The sequence below is a fragment of the Odocoileus virginianus genome, chromosome 14, assembly GCF_023699985.2.
Source record: "Odocoileus virginianus isolate 20LAN1187 ecotype Illinois chromosome 14, Ovbor_1.2, whole genome shotgun sequence".
NCBI lineage: Eukaryota > Metazoa > Chordata > Mammalia > Artiodactyla > Cervidae > Odocoileus > Odocoileus virginianus.
Window position 1 is genome coordinate 6,145,449 of NC_069687.1, and position 23,217 is coordinate 6,168,665.

A 23,217-nucleotide genomic window follows, 5' to 3' on the forward strand; every position below is an offset into this window, starting at 1 on the left:
ATGAACAGCTGTTGTCCTTAGCTCGTTTTCTGCCACCCCCTGCAAGCGTGATGCTTGAACCGGGCACAGTTAGGCTGCTGGGGGCTTGTTTCAGCCCTTCTCTCGGAGGACCGTCATTCCTGATTTCTTTTCTCCCCTCAGTACCGAGCCACCGCGCTGCCGGCCTTCAAGTATTACGTGACTTGCGCTTGCCTCATCTTCTTCTGCATCTTCATCGTGCAGGTCCTGGTCTTACCCAAGTAAGTACATGCGGTTCACCATGGGGATGTCACGGGGCGTGCCTTTCCCCCGGACTCAGCTATACTAAAGTTATACTGTATAGAGGATAACTAGACTCAGTTATACTGTATGCAAGAGCATGAGCATTTCCCAACAGAGCACTTATGTAACAAGGGTAGGGGGAAGGTGGGGGGCAGGATGGGAGACAGTGTGGGGCTAGGGAGGTTAATTCAGGATCTGTGAGGCTGAGGGCCCCTGTGTCTTAGTTATAGTAATTTTGACTTTTCAAAGTGGCCCTGTAGATTCACCTTACAGGGATTTTTTTAAATAAATAGAATCATTTCACTTTATTTCCATATTATTCTGATACCCACGTCTAAGAAATGTAACCCAATACCTTTACCCAGAAAGAGCGGAATTACTAGATATTGTTTCTAATAAACAAACGTTATTGTGTACTGAAGACAGAGCCTGCCCTGGGCTCAGTTTGGCCAGCGTCCATTCCGATTCCATGTTCTGCTCCCTGAAGCCCACCGGCTCCGCCATCTCTGACTGCTATGAGTCGCCGTCCAGCAGTCTCCCAGGAGATCCCTGTGTATAGATGGGAGAACTGAGTGACCAGAGCTCCCACTTCACCACCTCCTGGTAAAAACCCAGCCACTCTAGGATTCCTCCATAGACTTTGCTCTTGAATCTTGTGAAAGTGTTAATCGCTCAGTGGTGTCCAACTTTTTGTAACCTCATGGAATTTAGCCCGCCAGGCTCCTCTGTCCATGGGATCCTCCAGGCAAGAACGCTGGAGTGGGTAGCCATTCCCTTCTCCAGGGGATCTTACCCACCCAGGGATGGAACCCAGGTCTCCTGCGCTGCAGGAAGATTCTTTACCATCTGAGCTACTAGGAAATCTTAATGAGTGCGATATTACAGTGCTTCATAATAGGTCAACTGACCTATTCTTTCTCATCATGAAATCTAAAGGAAAGGAAAACTCTGTCTATCTTTAATAACTGGGGATTAGAAATAAATTTAAGAAAAATTTTCTCTCCTATCATCATTGCCTTTTTTGTAAAGGCTACAGTTATCATTTTCGGCCTGCCTGGAGTGAGTTGACTGATTGCGTTTCACTTCAGCGGTGCAGCCAGCATTTGTGGGCAACTTGAATTGCTGCAGCAGGGTGACAGTTTGTCTCACAAACATGCTGAGCAAACTAGAAAGAAATGGTCTTCCTTTCCCTCCGTACCCCATGGGATGCTTTTCCGAGCACCGAGCCAATACAAGGCAAAGCATCACTTATATGTGTACAATCCCAAAGCTACCTGCCCCCTTTTAGAAGTGGTGAACCTGATCATCCCCTTCCCCCCATCAATGAGCATTGAATGAATTTGTTCTGTGAATTCTTCCTTTAGACTTACACAATCGTCAGTGGAATCTGCCAAGGTGAACCTGTCAGTTTTCCACTGGAAATAAAAAATGCTAATAAAGTAAGCTCTTCACAGACAAGGTTTATTGAGCAGCAGGACTGCAGGGCATGCAAACAGTGATGTGGCTGAAACAAGTATCACCAAGGGGACGGGCCCTTATTTCTAAAGCAGAGGGATTCATTTGCTACATCTTCCTATTGGATGAGTGTTTTTATATCTTCTACATCACAATTAAGACAACGTTTATCCCTGATTGCTGGGAGAGGAGAAAGTGACTAAGGCATTACAAAAGATGATGCCAAAACAAAGATGAAAAGACTTCCAGGAACTGCGGAAAACATTTTGTGGAATTACCCCTAAAAAAAAGAAAAAAACAAGTTGGTGTCTTTTCTGTCTTTGCTTTTATTTATTTAAGTTTCTGTCTCTTTTCTGTTGCATTATTTTATGAGAACCCATCAAAGTTCGTTCCCTTGGGCATCATTACAAATTACTGGGTTTCTCTTGAGCAACAAGTTGGATTTTGAGCATGAGAATTGTGAAATAGGTGCGGGTTACAGTTCCCTTTTTGTGTTGGCAGTTAGAAAGCTCAGAGTGAGGTCTTTGGATGCCTCTCACAGGGAAACTTTACACCTACACTTTCAATACTGGCCTCCTAGTATATTCTGTCTTTTTCCTTCATTTTTCTTTCATGTTAATATCCTAATTTTTCTTTTTTTTCTTTTTAAAAATTCTTGCTGTGAAATACTACAAAGACACAGAAAAATACAGAACATAATATAATAGAAATGCATTTGCACGCAATCCGTATATCAGAAATGTTGAGCCTGCATCATACTGACTATACACGTTTCTGTGCTCTTGGGGACTTTATTCATTGGGTTTGCTTCCTGCAAACAGTGTCTGTTGTTACTGTGTTTTTGCTTTTTTAATGTATTCATTCAGTCTGATGTCTTTTGTATATCAATGTGAGTTTATTCCATTTGTATTTGATTCTTTTATTGATGCCTGTGGACTCACTCCTACTCTCTTATTTTATGTTTTGTTTACTCTGCTTTCCTTTGGTTTCCTCCACACCTCACATCCCCCATCTTCTTAACCGCTAAAGGATTGATCAAGTTTGCTTTATTCTTACTTTTCCTTTACTGGTTGGGAAATATATATATATATGGAGAGAGAGAGGAGCGAGAAGGGGGATCCTATATGTTTTTCTTTCTATAATTGCCATTGAAATTTTAACACTTCTTAATTTAATAAATTATAAAGTTAATCATTATGTCTCTTCCATGTAATTATTTCTTAGAATTTTAGTTCCAGATGGTAACTGTAGTCAGTATTTATTTAGACTTCCCTGCATTCTTTATCATTTTATTTGTTCATCACTGCTTTGTAAAAATTACTTCTTCCTTCAAGTTTATTTTCCTTCTTGTTGATGTGTAACATTTATTAGTTCTTTTATTTAATATCTATGAGTAGTGGCAGCTCCTGTTTTTGTTTCTATTAAAATGTCTTTATCTGCTTTATTTTAATTTGCTCTTGAACAATAGTGTGAGTATAAAATTCTTATTTTCCCTTAGCATTTTGATATTATTGCATTGAATTTCAGCTTCTGTTGTTGCTAAGGAATGTCTTCTGTCAACCCCATTGCATTCTTTTATAGGTAATGGGTCTTTCCTCTTTGTATGCTTTTCAGGTTTGTTTTTTGGAGGATAGGGAGGGAGGCTTGGTTTTCACTATATTGTTTCTAGATATGCATGGGTTCTTAATTCCCTAAGTGACCAGATGTGATCTTTCTTTTCCACCTGAGGATGATGTCTTTGCTGAGTTCTTACCAACCCTCAGCCTTTCACTTCACATGTGGCTTCTCCTCCTTTGTGTATTCTTTCCTCCTGAAACTTTTTAATTGTTTGTTGCACTGTCCATTCTGTGCTCCAGGTGCTGCAATTTTCCCTCAAAGTTCCCACCTCTTTACTTCTTTGTGAGGCATTCTGGTGAATATTTCATCCACAATGAGTTTATAATCTCAGTGATCATGTTTTCATATTTAAGAAATCTACTTCTTATCTGTTGTTGTTGTTCAGTCACTAAGTTGTGTCTGACTCTCTGTGACCCCACGGACTGCAGCACTCCAGGCTCCCCTGTTCTTCACTGTCTCCCAGAGTTTACTCAAACTCATGTCCATTGAGTCGGTGATGCTGTCCAACCATCTCATCCTCTGTCACCCCATTTTCCTCCTTCCCTTCCTGATATCTCAAATGGTAAAGAATCTGCCTGCAATGCAGGAGACCTGGGTTTAATCCCTGGGTCAGAAAGATCCCCTGGAGCAGGAAATGGCAACCCACTCCAGTATTCTTGCCTGGAGAATCCCATGGACAGAGGAGCCTGGCAGGCTACAGGCCATGGGGTCACAAAGAGTCAGACATGACTGAGCGACATTTTATCTGAGATTTTCTTATAATTCTCCATTTTGCCTATGCATATATTTTCTCCTCTTATTTTCAGATTTTAAACATATTGTATGAAATTATCACATGTCTCCTTCTGGTATTTATGCTTCACAAATGCAGGAATTCTGTTACTTACTCTTGCTGTGGTCCCTCTCATGGCTGTGTGTCTTCTTGGGTCATCTATAATTTTAGCTATGAGTTCATCAGACAAAGGGTTTGGGTCATCTCATGTTTTCTGAGTTGTGAAGGCATCACTGTGATAAGTTTTCACTGTATCTCTGCCAGGTATGTCTGGGGTTCGCCAGTTCCAAGCCACAGTATTTTTTTGAAATCCTTAGGTCTAGGTTCCTTCACTGAACAGGTCGTGTGCATTTGATTAGCCCCTTAACATGGATCACAACTGGGGATCTCAAGTTTTCCAAGGTTACTCTTTTTCCATTTGGGACCCTACATAGTCAGTGTCCCTGCAAATTAGTTGGATATAGTTTTTATGTTTCCCGTTTCCTGATAGGATAGCACTTTATGCTTCTGACTTGATTCAAGAGCTCAGTACTAATTTTCCATTAAGAAAATCCTGTAAGCATCACCAACCTTGCATTGACATTAAATCTCACACTTAACTTTATGGCACATGTCTGCCCCTGGTTCCTCCCAAGCCATTTAGCATCAACACCTCTCAGCATCAGCTTTCAGTTCCCTCTGTGTATCTAGGGTATTCTCATCTTTGCTCTGAGTGTGTCTATTTAAAAGTAATAAGTCTGTTATACTTTATGAAGCATGTGTATTGAGATAATATGCTTTTCACTTTTTCTGACATGCCCTCACTGTTTTCAAATACACTGGATTATAGTTTTATTTTATTTTGTCTGTTCTCCTTTTTGTAAACTGCCTGTTTTTTGAAAAACAGGAGAGATATGTTGAAATGAGTGAGTAAACAAATAATGTACTGAGTGAATGAATAACTGATAGTGATCTTGGAAGGACTGGTAAAGGGAAGTGTTTTCATGAAAGAGGGCCTTCCATCATCCCTTTTGGACCCATAATTTTTCAATCTGGCTCTAGTCTTGGGATTTAAGCATGTATAATTAAATTATTAGCTGGCTCCTCTTTTTGGAGCTCTCTCATTTCTGTCTGCCTTGTACTATAACTTTATCAGAAATGTGGTGTGCCTGTGTGCTAAGCCGCTTCAGTCATGTCTGAGTCTTTGTGACCTCATGAACTGTAGCCTGCCAGGCTCCTCTGTCCATGGGATTCTCCAGGCACAAATACTGGAGTGTGTGGTCATGCCTTCCTCCAGGGGGTCTTCCTGACCCAGAGATCAAACCTGCATCTCTTACACCTCCCGTGTTGGCAAGCAGACTCTTTACTACTAGCACCACCTGGAAAGCCCATAAGAAATGTGAGCTATCTTAAAAGGTCAGAAATGATCAAGCAGGAATTTTTGCCTTTTTTAGTAGTTTCATTCATATTGTCTGTAAACTAAATAGATTATGTTAAATCAGTCATAGCAGTTATTAAAATAAGAATGATTTTTTTGTAATAATGTTCAGTGAAATATGATGTGTTTCATTAACCCAAGCAAAATCAAGAATAATGACATTTTCCTTAAAGAAAATTAATAGCGAATTACAATCTTAACATCTTAGAACTATTATTTCTACTGAGATTCTTTAATATGCATTCTATTACTCATGTCAGTAATTAATGCTCTTTAATGATTTAATAATGATTTCAAAAGAGTCATTTTTATTTTGCTTTTATCCTCAAAAAGGAAACAAATAGGGAAGAGTTTGATTTTTCTAAACACAGATGATGAATAATGCCTATTTTGAAGGCAGTGTTGCTTTGGTAGGCAAGCGGAGCTGTGGGCCCCCACACTGTGCTCGGTCCCTCAGTCACGTCCGACTCCACAACCCCACAGACGGTAGCCCGAGAGGCTCCTCTGTCCATGGGATTTTCCAGGCAAGAATACTGGAGTGGCTTGCCATTTCCTTCTCCAAGGGATCTTCCTGACCCAGAGATCAAACCTGCATCTCCCTTGTCTCCTGCATTGCAGGTAGATTCTTTACCCATTAAGCCATCGGTCATACTAAATATCATGAAAGTGAGTTGCTTCTTGCATTATCTTAATGCAGTGGATATTAGTCTTGTGGGGGGCAGGGGTGGGAAAGGAAAGGAAAAGAGAGAACAGAAAGAAAGAAAAGAAAGCAAACAAAAAATGAAACAAGATCATTCTCACTGTCCAAGATAAATGAACCATGTAGCTTTTACTGAAGTGAACAATATTTTACTCTGAATTCAGGGCCTCTGAACCTGAATAGACATGCCTCATTGTTGTTAGCTTGAATGGAAGTTAATGGTTTAGCATGCTCACTTGCTCAGTCATGTCCAACTCTTTGCAGTCCCATGGGCTGCAGCCCACCAAGCTGCTCTGTCCATGGAATTTACCAAGCAAGAATACTGGAGTAGGTTGTCATTTCTTTCTCCAAATGGTTTCATTCCCTCCCCATAATCTAAGACCACAAGTTTCTTGGATTCCCTAGGGACCTTGGGTCCCTCCAGCACACTCTGCTTTCCCTAGACTTTGGTCCTCTTCTTCACTGTCTAAGATGGCAGTATCCTGTGTGGAGCATAGGATGGAGGAACAGACCCAGAAGCAGAGTGCAAAAGGCATTTAAAACTGTCATCTCTGAAGATACCTCCCAGGAGGTATGAAGATACATTATGACACTTTGGTCTGTAACCCAAGACAGATCTTAGTCACCTGGGTGAACCTAGCTGCAAGGGAAGCTGGAAAATATTGCCTTTAGTACGTGTAACAGGACACCCATCTGAAAATTCTATTATCAAGAAAAAGTGCATTTTGTGGGAATCAGTGCTCACTCCAGGAGTGTGTGGCTGCCTGTATGTCACTGATATAGTAAGATTTGAGGGACAGTGACAATAAAAAGGAGGCTAAGTGTGTCTTTACTCAACAAAACCAGCCATTACACTTTTACTTTGTATCCGAGCTATACTCTGAGCATTTTTATCAAAAAGAGAAATTCTTAGGAGATACTTTATACTTTGTATCTGGGCTATATTCTGAACATTTGTAATAAAAATAGAAATTCATGAGAAATTCATGCATGCATTCAGTCCATCATTTATGGAATCACCCAACAGTTCTGTATCAAGCTACCATATACCAGGCTTGGTTATAGAGATGCCAGGGAAGTAACAGTGACCCCAAAAATCCTTTCCCTCATACAGCTTGAATTCTATGAAGAGGCATAGCAATAACATAATAAACAAATATTAATAATTCAGTGGTGATAAGCTTTCAGAAAAATTAAGACAGGGTCCTGTAGAGGGAGGGAAGGTGGTGTTTCAGATGAGGGCTGTAAGGGAAAGCATCACGGATTGAGTGACGTGGAAGAGAAGTCTGAATGAATTGAAATGGTAAGCGTGAGTATCTGGCAGGAGAACATTCTAGACGATGGAGGTCACACATGTGTTCAGGGACCAACATGGAGGCAGGGGTTGGGAGCAGAGTGAGCCAGGGAGAGTGTGGAAATGGCATCACAAGAGCAGTGAGACCAGTAGGTCGTATTACCCCCACAGGGCTGACTGAATGCTGGAGAGCTTTGGGCTGAATGCTGAGTGTAAGGGGAAGCCCTGGGAGGTTATCAGCGGAGGGCGGGCACTAGCTGTGCCTGAAGTATTGTTCTTGATGCTCTGGAAGGGGATGGGTGGAAATAAGAAGACCATATAAGGAGATGGTTTGTACCCGGGCAGTCACGGAGATGTAAAAAGTGGTCCAATTCTGGGACATGTTATGAAGAGTGATGAGGGAAGTCTTGCTATTGGATGGGAGACGAAGGCTAAGAGAAACCTCAGTTCTATAGGGTCTTGTTTGTTTGTTGTGTTGTTGGCCTGGACAACAAGGAAAAATTGGACAGCCATTTACAGAGTGGGAGACTCCTGGGGAAGGAGCAAGTCAGAGAGAAGCATAGGATGAAGGGCTCGGTTCAGAGCATCGAAGACGTGTGTGTGCGTGTTAATATTAGCATCCAGGAGGTGGGCTTCACGGAGGGAGGGAGGGTGTGTGAGAGCCCGTGGTTCGTGAGTGGAGTCAGGATGGACAAAGTTATAATTTGGAAAGATCAACACATAGGTAGTATTTATAAACCTGGGAGGAGATGAGCTCAACTAAGGAGTGTACAAAGAGAAGACCATGGGACCTTCAGAAAATTCAAGTCTTTGGCCCTTGTTGTTGGTATGGAATGGAAACACTTTACTCTGCCAAGTATAACTCCTTCTCCCTGTCCAGCATCACAAGACCTTCAAGTGGCCAGAACATGTCAATTCCGCTAAGTCCTATTATTGGAGAGAGGCTGTAATAATCTATAATGGTGATGAATATTTAAATGCATTGTCTCCTTTTTCACCTTTCAATTCTTTTCTTTTTTTTAGCAAATTCTTTTTTATTTTGAGATTCTATCACCTATCACTTAAAAAGAGAGGGGGAGATTTTTATTATTTCATGCTAACATATAGTTAATAGTTTTTTTTTTTCCCTCTCTATTCTTATTATCCTAACTAAATACCACATAACATATGAACAGAGCATTGATAAGAGAGTCTATATCAGTCTTGGGGGGAGCAAGCTGGATATCTTCTGTCAGCAAGCATGCTTCCTCTCTCTGTCAAGACCCCCTGTAAGCAATGAACTAACCCCCTGTAAGCAGTAAAATAAACTGAAGGAAAAAAGTGAAAGGAGAAAGGACCTTGTCTCAAATAGCCTTTTCCATATATTGTAACAATGCACTGAATTAAAGTGCCTAAGTCAAAAATTACCACTAAAAAGTGTAATTTTTCTTGTCTCCTGATAGCAGAGAGTCGAGTTTGCTTTTCAGTGAGTATATAGATCAATTATGCCTGTAAGTTAAAAAAAAAAGAAAAAAGAAAAGGCTTTGCAACCAGAATGTTAATTAAAATTGATTGCATTACACAAACAACTCGGTATGCTTAATGAGCCTGAACATTCTTTTGATAGAACAGGCAGGATAAATGGTTATAATTAAGGACTTTTGACCAACCATGACTTTGATCATGGCAATTCTTGTTCGCTGGGATGAGAGTTACATCCAGCCCAACAACAGTACCAATGTGCAGTGGACTGGAGCAGTTGACAGCCCCCCCAGGGAAGCAAGTCACAGAGCTCTGGATCTCAGGTTGTGATGTCATGTTCTCATACAAGATCATGTCAGCTGCACACGGAGACAGTTGTACTTCTTCCTATCCAATCTAGTGCTTCTTATTTCATTTTCCTGCCTAATTTCCTTGGCTAGAAGCTCCAGTACAGTGTTCCATAGATGCAGCCTTGGCACACATATATTCTTGCTCGTGATCTTGGAAGGAAAACGTCCAGTCCTTCATCATTAAGTATGATGTTATCTGTGTGTTTTTCATAGATGCCCTTTATCAGGAGAAAGAAAATCCCTTTCATCATGGTCTGTTGAGTGTTTTTACAACGAAAGGGTGTTGGACTTTGTCATGTTGATCTATTGAGATAATCATTTGAGGCTTTTTTCCCCTTATTCTATTAATATAGTGTATCACATTAATTGATTTTCAGGTATTAAACCAGCCTTGCCTTTCTCAGATAAATCCTACTTGGTCATGGTATATGTAATCCTCTTCATGTGTGACTAGGTCTGATTTGCTAATATTTTGTCAAGGACTTTTGAATCTAAATTCGTAAGAGATACTGGTCTCTAGTTTTGTTTTCTTGTGCCATCCTCATCTGGTATTGGTATAGGGTGATAGTGGCTTCATAGAATCACTTAGTAACTGTCCCATCCCCTTTATCTTCTAGAGGAGTTTGTGGAAAAAGTAGTATAAATTATTCTTTAATAGTTTTGTAAAACTCAGCAATGAAGCCATCTGGGTATGAGCTTTTTCTTGTGAGTAGTTTTTATTTTTGTTTTGTTTTTAAATTGCTAATTCAATTGCTCATTTATAGATTTATTCAGATTTTTCGTTTCTTATGAAGTCACGTTTGGTAGTTTGTCTCCAATCATACTTTTAAGCCTATTCATTCCTGCTTTACTGGGCACTTGTCATTCATTTCAGCAGGACACAAACAGTTTGTGGTATCAGGGCCAGTTTTTTCCCTTAACAACCTCGTATCTTCCTTTAATGGATTCTTACGGTTGAGAAAAAAGCAAACTAGATACATCCAGAAAAAAATATCACCAGATGCTCTTCACCATGTCCCATGGATTACTGTGAAATGTGAGTCAAATTTTAAGACACTTGTTGTTTTTTCAGGCTCTAATATAGCTGTTTGTCATGACTCCAGAATGACCAGGATCTCTATCAAACATGTTATGGTGGAATAATTATTCCTAAAAACAGACACTGAAATGCATTTTAGAAAACAGGAGTCCATGGAACTGAACTCTAGTACAAGAATCTTTTATTTAAATTCTGATTCATAAAATTAATTATATGATTTTAAAGTAGATCAACCCGTGATAAATTTTTGTTAAAGCTATTATGATTTTTGTAATTAAAGACCAGTGTAATCAGTTATCCATTCATAAGGAAATTGATGTATGGCATATCCTATGGAATATGTAGGTATTTTCTGCATAGTTCTAGTAAAAACTGAATGGTTTGCTCTTTTTTCAAAGGAAGAGGGAAGACAGTTGGAGAAGCAACTGATTGTAACCATTCTTAGGTTTCAATCTGATCACTAATGCTATCATACTACCTAGAAAAAAAAACTTTAGTTAATGGATTAGAGCTCTAAAAAGAAAACAGAAATGGCCTCAGGAATTTCATCAAGGGAATTTAATACAATGAAGTGTTTACAGATGAGGGCAAAGTTGAGAAGTCAAACAGGGGATGGCAAAGAAGCCAAGAGGTGAGCAAAGCAGCAAATTGCACCACCCTAGGTGGGAAGGACACAGGATGGATGCAGTGTCACCAGAAATGTAGGATCCAAGAACCACGGCCAGCCAGGATGCTTCCCTGACAAAGAGGTATGGACCCATGTAGACAGCAGTAGATGCAGCCCATTCAGAGAATGACTGTTAAATAGAGAAGAAGCAGAAATACCCAGGCTTCCTTCTGCTCCCCTCCCAGTCTTTCCCCACCACTTCCCACTGGCCAAACCTTGTTAGAACCAGTTGGCAAAGAATCTGGAAAACGGAGTTTGTAGGAGATGGGATGGAAAAGTGTTTGAAAACAAACAGGAAATTATCAGCACATTTAGTGACAAATATTCACAAATTTGTTGAAATACATCTGTAAACAGCAAGAAGAATAAATATAAATAACACCACATGTGGTATATCATACTCAAACGGCTGAAGCCAAAGAAAAAAGAAAGAAAGAAAAAAAAAAAACTTAAATGCAGTACAAGGAAAAAAAGACATTGTGAATGTGAGGGATCAGTAATGGAAATGTTGACTGACTTCTCATCAGAACCACTGATATAAACATATTCAATCTGGGACTAAATATTCAATAAAAATATTCCTTTTTTAAAAATGAGATGAAAGCCATTTTGCAAGTGAAAGAAAGCTAGAGGAATTCATCACCAGCAAACCTATATGGGGGATCGGGATGGGGAATACATGTAAATCCATGGCTGATTCATGTCAATGTATGACAAAAACCACTACAATATTGTAAAGTAATTAGCCTCCAACTAATAAAAATAAATGGAGAGAAAAAATAAATGCTAATGGAAGGTCTTCAAGCTGAACTGAAATGATACCAGAGGCAAATTTGAAGCTACAGGAAGGAGTGAAGAGAAGAACATACTCTTAATATGTGAGCATATAAAAGACCATGTGTTTATATGGTATTAATTTTTCTAAAAGATAACTGATCATTTAATGCAAAAAATAATAGCTACACTAAGTATTCTGATGCAGAGAAGAGTGGGATTACACTGTTGTCAGTTCAGTTCAGTTGAATTGCTCAGTCATGTCCGACTCTTTGCGACCCCATGGACTGTAGCACCCCAGGCTTCCCTGTCCATCATCACCTCCCGGAGCTTGCTCAAACTTAAGGCCATCGAGTCAGTGATGCCATCCAACCATCTCATCCTCTGTCATCCCCTTCTCCTCCTGCCTTCAGTCTTATGCAGCATCAGGGTCTTATCCAGTGAGTTAGTTCTTCACATCAGATGGCCAAAGTATTGGAGCTTCAGCTTCAGCTTCAGTCCTTCCAATCAATATTCAGGGTTGATTTTCTTTAGGATTGACTAGTGTGATCTCCTTGCAGTCCAAGGTACTCTCAAGAGTCTTCTCGAACACCATAGTTCAAAAGCATAAATTCTTCGGTGCTCAGCTTTCTTTTTATATTGTTGTCAGGACCTTATATATTTTTGAAGGGCTACAATATTAATGCTGAATAGCTTCTGATACATTAATCATGTATATTTTATATCTTGAGCAATCACTAAAAAATACAAAGAGGTATAGCTATCAAATCAATAGAAGAAATTAAAAATCCTATGAAAATATTAATGAAAAATGGCAATAAGGGAGACAAAGAACCAAAAAGACATGAGACAGACAGAAAACAAATAGTAAAATGGGAGGTTTATAATGAAGAATTGCATCTAATGTCATGGACCACACTATGCGAACAAAGCAGGACAACAGACAAAAGATGGTCATATGATAGATTTATTATTAAATATACAAGGACTAAACACTCCAAATAAAAGTATGATGAAGCCATATCCTGCCTACAAGAGATGCTCTTTAAGCACAGAAGGAAGTTAGATTGGAATTAAAAGGGTGGAAAATAGAGATCATGTAAACAGTAAGTATAAGAAAGTTACCATCCATATGTTGATATCAGACAAAGTAGACATGGAGGCAAGAAGTATGTACAAAGATAAAGAGCAGCTTTGAAAATTAACAAAAGCTTAAATTTATCAGAGAACATAAAATCATTAAATAGTATATACTTAAAACACAGCTATAAAATACTTGGAAAAAAACCTGAAGAACACAAAGAGAGAATTAAACAAACCAACAACTAGAATTGGATGTTTAATATTCCTTTTATATCCCTTGCTAGACATAAGAGTTTTGAAAACCTGGGTAAGATTAGCTTCCTGTGAATTAACATTCATAGAACACTAATTCCAACAATAAAATACATGTTATTTTAAACTACATATGGAACATTGACCAAGACATGACATAAAATCATCTCAACAAATTTGAAATGATTGAAATGTGAAAACTAGGAAAACTTTTAGACATATCTAACCACACCAACATCAACTTAAAATTGAAAACATAGAATATCTAAAACTAATCCCAAAAGACTGTTCTATACATCTGTGTCTCTTTTGCTATCTTACATATAGGGTCATTGTTAACATCTTTCTAAATTCCATACATATGCGTTCAGTTCAGTTCAGTTGCTCAGTCGTGTCCGACTCTTTGCGACCCCATGAATCGCAGCACGCCAGGCCTCCCTGTCCATCACCAACTCCTGGAGTTTACTCAAACTCATGCCCATCGAGTTGGTAATGCCATCCAGCCATCTCATCCTCTGTCGTCCCCTTCTCCTCCTGACCCCAATCCCTCCCAGCATCAGGGTCTTTTCCAATGAGTCAACTCTTCGCATGAGGTGGCCAAAGTATTGGAGTTTCCCCTTCAGAATCAGTCCTTCCAATGAACACCCAGGACTGATCTCCTTTAGGATGGACTGGTTGGCTGTCCTTGCAGTAGTATACTATATTAGTGTTTTTCATTCTGACTTACTTCACTCTGTATAATAGGCTCCAGTTTCATCCACCTCACTAGAACTGATTCAAATGAATTCTTTTTAATGGCTGAGTAATATTCCATGGTGTATATGTACCACAGCTTCCTCATCCATTCATCTGCTGATGGGCATCTGGGTTGCTTCCATGTCCTGGCTATTATAAACAGTGCTGCGATGAACATTGGGGTGCACGTGTCTCTTTCAGATCTGGTTTCCTCGGTGTGTATACCCAGAAGTGGGATTGCTGGGTCATATGGCTGTTCTATTTCCAGTTTTTTAAGGAATCCCCACACTGTTTTCCACAGTGGCTGTACTAGTTTGCATTCCCACCAACAGTGTAAGAGGGTTCCCTTTTCTCCACACCCTCTCCAGCATTTATTGCTTGTAGACTTTTGGATAGCAGCCATCCTGACTGGCGTGTAATGCTACCTCATTGAGGTTTTGATTTGCATTTCTCTGATAATGAGTGATGTTGGGCATCTTTTCATGTGTTTGTTAGCCATCTGTATGTCTTCCTTGGAGAAATGTCTGTTTAGTTCTTTGGCCCATTTTTTGATTGGGTCATTTATTTTTCTGGAATGGAGCTTCAGGAGTTGCTTGTATATTTTTGAGATTAATTTTTTGTCAGTTGCTTCATTTGCTATTATTTTCTCCCGTTATGAAGGCTGTCTTTTCACCTTGCTTATAGTTTCCTTTGTTGTGCAAAAGCTTTTAAGTTTCATTAGGTCCCATTTGTTTATTTTTGTTTTTATTTCCATTACTCTGGGAGGTGGGTCATAGAGGATTCTGCTGTGATTTATGTCAGAGTGTGTTTTGCCTATGCTTTCCTCTAGGATTTTTATAGTTTGTGGTCTTACATTTAGATCTTTAATCCATTCTAAGTTTATTTTTGTGAATAGTGTTAGAAAGTGTTCTAGTTTCATTCTTTTACAAGTGGTTGACCAGTCTTCCCAGCACCACTTGTTAAAGAGATTGTCTTTTTTCCATTGTATATTTTTGCCTCCTTTGTCAAAGATAAATTATTCATAGGTGTGTGGATTTATCTCTGGGCTTTCTATTTTATTCCATTGATCTATATTTCTGTCTTTGTGCCAATACCATACTGTCTTGATGACTGTAGCTTTGTAGTAGAGCCTGAAGTCAGGCAGGTTGATTCCTCCAGTTCCATTCTTCTTTCTCAAGATTACTTTGGCTATTCGAGGTTTTTTGTAATTCCATACAAACTGTGAAATTATTTGTTCTAGTTCTGTGAAAAATACCATTGGTAGCTTGATAGGGATTGCATTGAATCTATAGATTGCTTTAGGTAGTATACTCATTTTCACTATATTGATTCTGCCAATCCATGAATTTGGTATATTTCTCCATCTATTTGTGTCATCTTTGATTTCTTTCATCAATGTTTTATAGTATTCTATATATAAGTCTTTTGTTTCTTTAGGTAGATTTATTCCTAAGTATCTTATTCTTTTCATTGCAATGGTGAATGGTGACTGTTTCCTTAATTTCTCTTTCTGTTTTCTCATTGTTAGTGTATAGGAATGCAAGGGATTTCTGTGGACTCTGTGGGAGAAGGCGAGGGTGGGATGATTTGAGAGAATAGCATTGAAACATGTATATTATCATATGTGAAACAGATCGCCAGTCCTGGTTCGATGCATGAGACACGGTGCTCAGGACTGGGGCACTGGGATGACCCTGAGGGATGGGATGGGGAGGGAGGTGGGAGGGGGATTCAGGATGGGGAACACATGTACACCCATGGCTGATTCATGTCAATGTATGGCAGAAACCACTACAATATTGCAAAGTAATTAGCCTCCAATTAAAATAAATAAATTTTTTAAAAAGTAAGCCACCAAATAATGTGTTGTTAGAGCCCATTTTGAAAAATAGGAAAAAAGACTAGAAGGAAATGCAATAAAATATTAACTTCTCTCTAAAAAAAATAAAAAAAGTTTGATTCCTAAAAACAAAAAATTAAACTAATCCAAACTATTTCAGTGTTAAACTGTATACTTCTGAATAACCTAGTCAAATAAAAATTCACAAGACAATGTGTGTGTATGGCTGAGTCCCTTCACTGTTTACTGGAAACTATCACAGCATTGTTAATTGGCTATACCTCAGTACAAAAATACAAAATGTACAGAGGTGAGAGTTGGGCCATAAAGAAGACTGAGCACTGAAGAATTGATGCTTTCAAATTGTGCTGGAGAAGACTCTTGAGAGGCCCTTGGACTGCAAGATCAAACCAGTTAATTCTAAAGGAAATCAACTCTGAATATTGATTGGAAGGACTGATGCTGAAGCTGAAGCTCCAATACTTTGGCCACCTGATGTGAAGAGCCGACTCATTGGAAAAGACCGTGATGCTGGGAAAGATTAAAGGCAAAAGAAGAAGGGGGCAGCAGAGGATGAGATGGCTAGATAGCATCACAGACTCAATGGACATGAATTTGAGCAAACTCCAGGAGATACTGACAGACAGAGAAGCCTGGCATCCTGCAGTCCATAGGGTCCCAAAGAGTCAGACATGACTTAACGACTGAACAATACTAAATAAAATGTTTTTTTTTTAAAAAGTCAGTTTTTCAAAAGAATGGATAAAGAAGACGTGTATGTATAATGGGATGTCATCATTGCTTAGGCACTGTCATCCAACTGTTTTGCAACCCTGTGGACTGTAGCCCACCAGACTTCTCTGTCCATGGGAGTTCCTAGGCAAGAACACTGGAGTGGGTTGCTCTTTATTTCTCCAAAAGATATTCCCAATCCAGGGATCAGACCCACATCCCCTGCCTTGCAGGTGAATTCTTTACTGCCAAGCCACTGGGGAAGCCCATATAATGAAATGTTACTCAGCCATAAAAAAATAAAATTTACAGCAACCTGAATGCAACTAGAGATTATCATACTAAGTGAAGTAAGTCAGAAAAAGAAAGACAAATACCCAAGACATGGCACAAATGAACCCATCTACAAAACAGAAACTGACTCACTGACCTAGAGAACAGACTTGTGGTTGCCAGATGAGATGCAATAGGGAGAGGTTTGGACTGGGGGTTTGGAGTTGGTGCATGCGTGCATGCTAAGTCGCCTCAGTTGTGTCCGACTCTTTGGGACCCTATGAACTGTAGCCCACCAGGCCCTTCTCTCCGTGGGATTGGAGTTGGTAGATGCAAGCTAGTACATTAAAATGGATTAATAATAAGGTCCTGCTGTGTAGCACAGGAAACTGTATTCACTATCCTGTGATACACCATAATGGAAAAGAATGGTGACAGTAGTGATAAAGAACCCACCTGCCAATGCAGGAGGTGCAAGCAACGCAGGTTCCATCCCTGGGCAGGGAGATCCCCTGGAGAAGGGAATGACTACCCACTCCAGCACTCTTGCCTGGAGAATCCCATGAACAGAGGAGCCTGGTGGGCTATGGTCCACAGAGTCACAAAAAGTCGGACATGACTGAAGCAACTGAGCACTCATATATGGCTCAAGGAACTGTATTCAATGCCCTGTGATAAACCATAATGTAAAAGAACATAAAAGTGTATATATGTGTACAGCTTAGTCACTTTACGGCAGGGGTTGGCACAACTTTGTAAATCAACTATATTTCAATTAAAAAATTGAAATAAGATAAATCCAGAAAGTCACAAGACAAATTAGCAAATGTTTTGTGTATTAAAATAAACTGTGTGGAACGTCACTTAACAGTAATTTAGAGAGGAATTTGTAGCTTTAAAATGCTTTTATTTGAAAGAAGAAAGAGGTGAAACCTGTTGCTTACCTTTCAACCTTAGGAAGCCAGAAAAAGATGAGCAAGTCCAATAAATAGGAGGGAACATACACTAAGAAAAAAGTAATCAGTAAAATGGAAAACAAACAACAGAAAAATAATAAAGAAAAACATTGGTTCTTTAAAAAAACAATTAAATGCCTAACCGTTAGCAAGACTGATCAAGAAAGAAAAAAAGAGCGATAATCACAAACCACCCAAACTAATGATATAAGAAATAAAACGGTATTTACTACTGATTCTACAGATTTTAGCAGGGTAAATATGAAAAGTTATGAATTACTCAAGGCCAAAAAATTTACAACTTAGATAAAGTGGGAAAATTCATTGACTGTACAACTTAGCAAAATTAACACATATTGAAAATTTAAGTGGGTATTTATCTGATGTTGTTGTTCAGTCACTAAGTCATGTCTGATTCTTTGTGACCACATGGACTACAGCACGCCAGGCTTCCCTGTCCTTGTATTAAATTTGTTTTTTACTCAAGTGATTTCTGTCTGAACTTTACCAAACATTTTAGGAAAATAAGATGGAGAGAACTGGTCGAATATTAATAAATTTCATAATTGTGAATGGATGAAAATGTCCTTTTCTTGGAAAGAGAGTCAGAGATTGAGGCTATAAACCAAATGCCACTTCTGTACCACCTTTAAAAATCTAGCTAAAATTAAAAGAGAAAAGGTTGGAAAGAAACCATAGAAAACAGCTATTTTAGGAAACAGCTTACAGAAAGAGGAAAGCTGTAGTAGTATAAATTTCTGACAATCTAGAATCCAAGTGAAAGACATTTAGCATGAAAACAAAGAAGCTTATATTACAGTACAGTCACCAAGAAAAGTTAACAATCATGAATCTTTATGCACTCCAGCATCTCTTTGAAATAAATAGACACTATTAAAATGTTCAGATGTATTGACAGACCCACAAACTTAGTTGGAAATGTTAATATATTCTAAAATTGACAGATCAAATTGAGCCAATAAATCAGCCCACTGGGGATCTAACTCCTCAGGCTCTGACAATAGATTTACTGAAAGAACTTGCTTTGTTTCCAGCAAAAAGAAAATGTAAATATGTATCATAAGACATAATAGAAATAGAATGTATTTATCACATCCCAGAAGAAAAAGAAATTGTCAAAGTAAAAATAACAGAAACCACAATCTCTGATAAAACCTAATGACTTTAGAAATAACAAGGACAGACCAAAAATAATTTCCCTGTAGAGGTACTCTTGTATTAAAAGGAAATGGAAATTGAAATTATAGGCTTTTTAGAAAAGAATAGCAATGAGTAGCTATAAATCAAAAGCTGTGGGATTTGGCTAAAGCAGTAATTATAGGAATATTTATGTCCTTAAATGCATTTATTAGAAAATAGAAAAGATTAGCAGCAAGTGACAATCAAGAAAAAGAACAATGAAAGTTTAAATAAAGAAGGAGGAAAGGATTATTTTAAGTTAAATCAGAAACCAATAATAGAGAAAATGATCAGAAAGCATGGACCTTAATAATAAGCCAAAAGTTTATTCTTTGAGAAGTTCAACAAACATGCAAAGCTTCAGAAGTCTGATCTAGAGAGAATCAGAAAAATAACATGAAGGACAAGAAGAAATTGCTTCAACTATAACAACTTCAAAAATTGTAAGAGAATATTAAGGAGAATGTCTCACATTCAAAATTTAAATGAAAAGGATAATTTTCCAGGAAAGTCAAACCAGTAAACGTAATTGAAACATGACATGTTTACTCCAGGAAGCACAACCTGGGTCAGGTATACAATTGTGTGGACTTTAATCCCAACCCACACCACTTGGGAGGGTGGTTAACTTCTGGTTGGTTTCTCAGTTTCTCTGGGTGTCAGTTTCTCTTGAGTGAAATGAGGTAATAACAATAATCCTGCTGTCCAGGGTTACATATACATATAAAGCCTTTAGAACAGTGCTGGACACACAGTATTCTGTCATTATATTGTCATTTCATTCCACCATCAGCTTCACCCTCCTATCACCAGATGGTTTTGAGCTGAGACTGACCAAACCTTCAATTAGAGATCATTCATATTTGAACAGTTGCAGACCTAAGAAAAAAGTATTATTTTTCTGATGTCAACCTTATGCAGGTGGCATCACCTTGACACCAACAAGGAACCAAGAGAGCACAGAGTCACAGAAAACCCATCAGAGCTGCCTTAGATGCATGAAAAGAATGGCCAATGGAAGTTGAGCAGATGAGTTCTGGTGTCTCTTTGGTCACAGAAATAACAAGAGCCCTCCTACGCTCGCCTCCATCCACGGTGGTAACAGGAGGCCTGAGAGTCTGTGATGGAGAGATGCTGAAACTGTGGATTCTGAGCAGTAATAAGGAGCAATGTCTGAGAAAAAGTGTGTTTGGGATGGGGGAGATGAGGAGGCTTATAGAGCTTATCTTTCTGAGACTGTGAGTCACTCAAAACAGGGGTCTTACTCATTTCTGCTCCATTCCAGCCCAGCGTGGAACTGGCCATGAGACAAGTCAACAACCTAGGTATATTTGGGGTATCTGCACCCTCCTAGCAGACACTTATCATTACTCATAAAATGTGAACAAATGTCATTATCAGGCTAGGTATTTGAAAGCATTGTACATCACGTCTAGGACATAACTCAGCACTCCAATAAATACATCCTTGGGTCAGCTTTGAGAGCACACTGGTTTGAAGTCAAGGTTTTATAGAGCTTGCTTGATGTGTGCTCATCTCTCAAAATAGAAGAACTCTCTGAGTGCCAACTGAGTGGACCCTTCCTATCCTGATGGCACAAAGGGGTTCCTTAGTTCACTGATGACTCGCTTCTTTCCCCACCCCCCACTGGGGCTCACAGCTGTGCACTTGCCAGGCGTTTCAGCTTGTAGATTGCTCATATCTGAGTCTTCCTTTTGATGCATCAACACTCAGGGTGTCCCTGCACTTCTCAGAGCCAACTCTTCTGCCTCTTCAGTTTCTCTAGCCAACCTCATTGGCTCAAGCTTCCATTGCCATCTCAGGCACCACCTGACCTCTCTTCGGATGTTGCATTTAAATTTCATCTTGGACTATTCATTGGGACTCATCCTTTTTAATGCTCCCAAACCCTTCTTCCTTTGGATTACATGATGTTTTAGAGACCTTGATTTTTCATTATATTAAGGACCTCTCAGAAATGCATACAATGCCTGTGAATAGCTGTATCCTTTGGATGAAAGGACATTGTAAGACACCTTAAATTTCTGAATTGTTTAAAGGAACTCTGAGAAATGCATACAGTTCTTGTGACCACTTTTATCTACTTGTAACCAGAGGGTGACAGAACCTGTAACTTAGTGAGCACTTTTCTCACGTGATCACAGGAAGCTTGTGTGTTCATTGGCTTATGCAAAAATGCAAGGCCATGGAGTAAGAATGGGGAATGAGGTTTCCGAGCACATCCATGAGGCTGCCCTGGAGGCAAAACCACAAGGACATCAAGACAGGGAAGGGGGAACCGTGATGGCCATGGTCAGTGCGGGCATGAAGGTGCTGGTTGCAGAGCAGCCAGAAAATTGTAAAGACGATTTTTCTCTTACGAAGAAATGATGCTGGTAGGACAGCTTTAATGTCATATCACAGCAAGTTGTTCAGACACAACCATAGATGCCTTTTCCCATGGACATATCTCTGGTTTGTTTTTAGCTCCATTTTCATTTCTCAAAGATATTAGTGAGGAATGAAGTCCTAGTTTTTAAAAAATCCTCATTCAAGCCACAAATATTCATGATGGCTTTCCAGGAAAACCGAAGCTGGCCCCACACTAACATGTTCCTTTTTGTTTCCTGGTAGAACGTCCATTCTCGGGATTTCCTTTGGAGCTGCATTTCTCTCGCTTGCCTTTATCCTTTTCGTCTGCTTTGCTGGACAGCTTTTGGTAGGTACTTCACATACGGAACTTCTTTGAAAAGTGTGCTCATTGAATGAAAACTGATTGCTCGATCAAAATAGGGAGCTTGTTGATTTACTGTTTCACGAGATACACAGCCCAGTGGTGAAGCCAGTATCCTTTATATCAATAGCCCAGACTATAAACTGAGGGAGCCCATAACAACCAAGACATTAACTCAAAGGTCACCTGAAATATTGGATAACATGCTATAAAATCACATTTGTGTTTTATTTGTTTCTGTCAACATTTTGTATTATCCCTCTTAAGTTTTCAGAGTATTTATAGCAGCAAATATTAGTTTAATAGGAGGCTTTTAATGACCAGGAGAATTAAAATGTAAACCGTGTGTCTTTGATAATGACTTCCACAAGGTATAAAATTTTGGAAAATATGAAAATAACAAATGTAAAAATATTGCTTATTAGTGTTTTAATTTAATACCAAACATTGTCAGCACTTTTGGTTTCAATGCTAGTTCAGGATATAAGAGGTGAACCTCACTGGACTCTTGAGTGTAATGCAGTTGTTGCTGGGTGGCTCTGCATCCATGAGAGCATCCTAGGAAAACCAACAATGAGATAGACGTCCCAAAAGATAGTCAAAGTTTCATTTTGTTCACTGGAAATGAGTTGAAACAGGACTGAACTGGAGTCCAAGCATTGGGTGCATTCTGGTCTGATTTATGGCATCATTTGGCCAAAAAAAAACTAAGATTCCAAAGCATGTCTCTACCTCTGGACAGTGGATGCTGCATCCTTCTGCCTTGGACCTTTGCAGACTTTGGTAGGTTCTGTATGCTATATCATAGTTTGAATGTCTCCAGCTGGCCTGGAAAGTCTTCCAAAAGCGGTTTCAGACTGTGGTTTTGTATTTCCTCAGATGCACACATGGCATCTCAAGTCACTTTAAAGTCCCCTGAAGACCTTACAGGTTATAGGAAAGATGGAGTAACTGTTGACCATGGGGATCCTTGTCAAGTTCTGAGATACGAGGAATTCCTAACATACGAGGAAGCCTGACTTTCTATGTTCAGATTGCCCTTGGGTGGAAACGCACACACTTCACCCTATCTCTTCCTGACTCCCCAAAGACACCTGCAACCTGTTTCTCCAGTTTTCAGAAGAGGGATGATCATTTGTGGTTCCGTTGGAAATCTAAACCCTGCTCTCATTAAACTGTGTATATCCTTCTATCTAAGTAGACATACTTCTTGTTTTCTTGGAATGCAGTTTTGAGGGTGGCAAAAGTATAGTGCATATTTAGGGTTCAGACTGACTTTTCTTTCCACTGAAACTGTTAGTCACTCAGTTGTGTCTGACTCTTTGCAACCCCATGGACTGTAGCCTGCCAGTCTCCTCTCTCCATGGAATTCTTCAGGCAAGGATCCTGGAGTGGGTTGCCATTGCCTTCTCCAGGGAATCTTCCCCACCCAGGCATCGATCTGGGTCTCCCACATTGCAGGCAGATTTGTTAACCATCTGGTCCACTAAGTTGCTGTAAAAAAGAAACAAAGAGCCAGAGGAGGAAGGGAGAATCCCTGGGGCAACTTTCCTGCCTTGGTGAGAAAGTTTCAGTAACATCTCCCCTCTAAGCCCGGCTATAATC

The 23,217-nt window shown here is 39.3% G+C and overlaps 1 protein-coding gene across 3 annotated transcripts in view; it reads left to right on the top strand.

The window, feature by feature from the left end:
• ADCY2 (adenylate cyclase 2) overlaps nt 1–23,217 on the top strand; it is a 441,756-nt gene that overhangs the window by 334,018 nt on the left and 84,521 nt on the right. For all 3 annotated transcript variants that reach the window (XM_070476469.1, XM_070476467.1, XM_070476470.1), the window contains 2 exons: nt 142–239; nt 21,513–21,597. In XM_070476469.1, the coding sequence (XP_070332570.1) occupies nt 142–239; nt 21,513–21,597 (183 nt within the window). The remainder of the gene's footprint in view (nt 1–141; nt 240–21,512; nt 21,598–23,217) is intronic.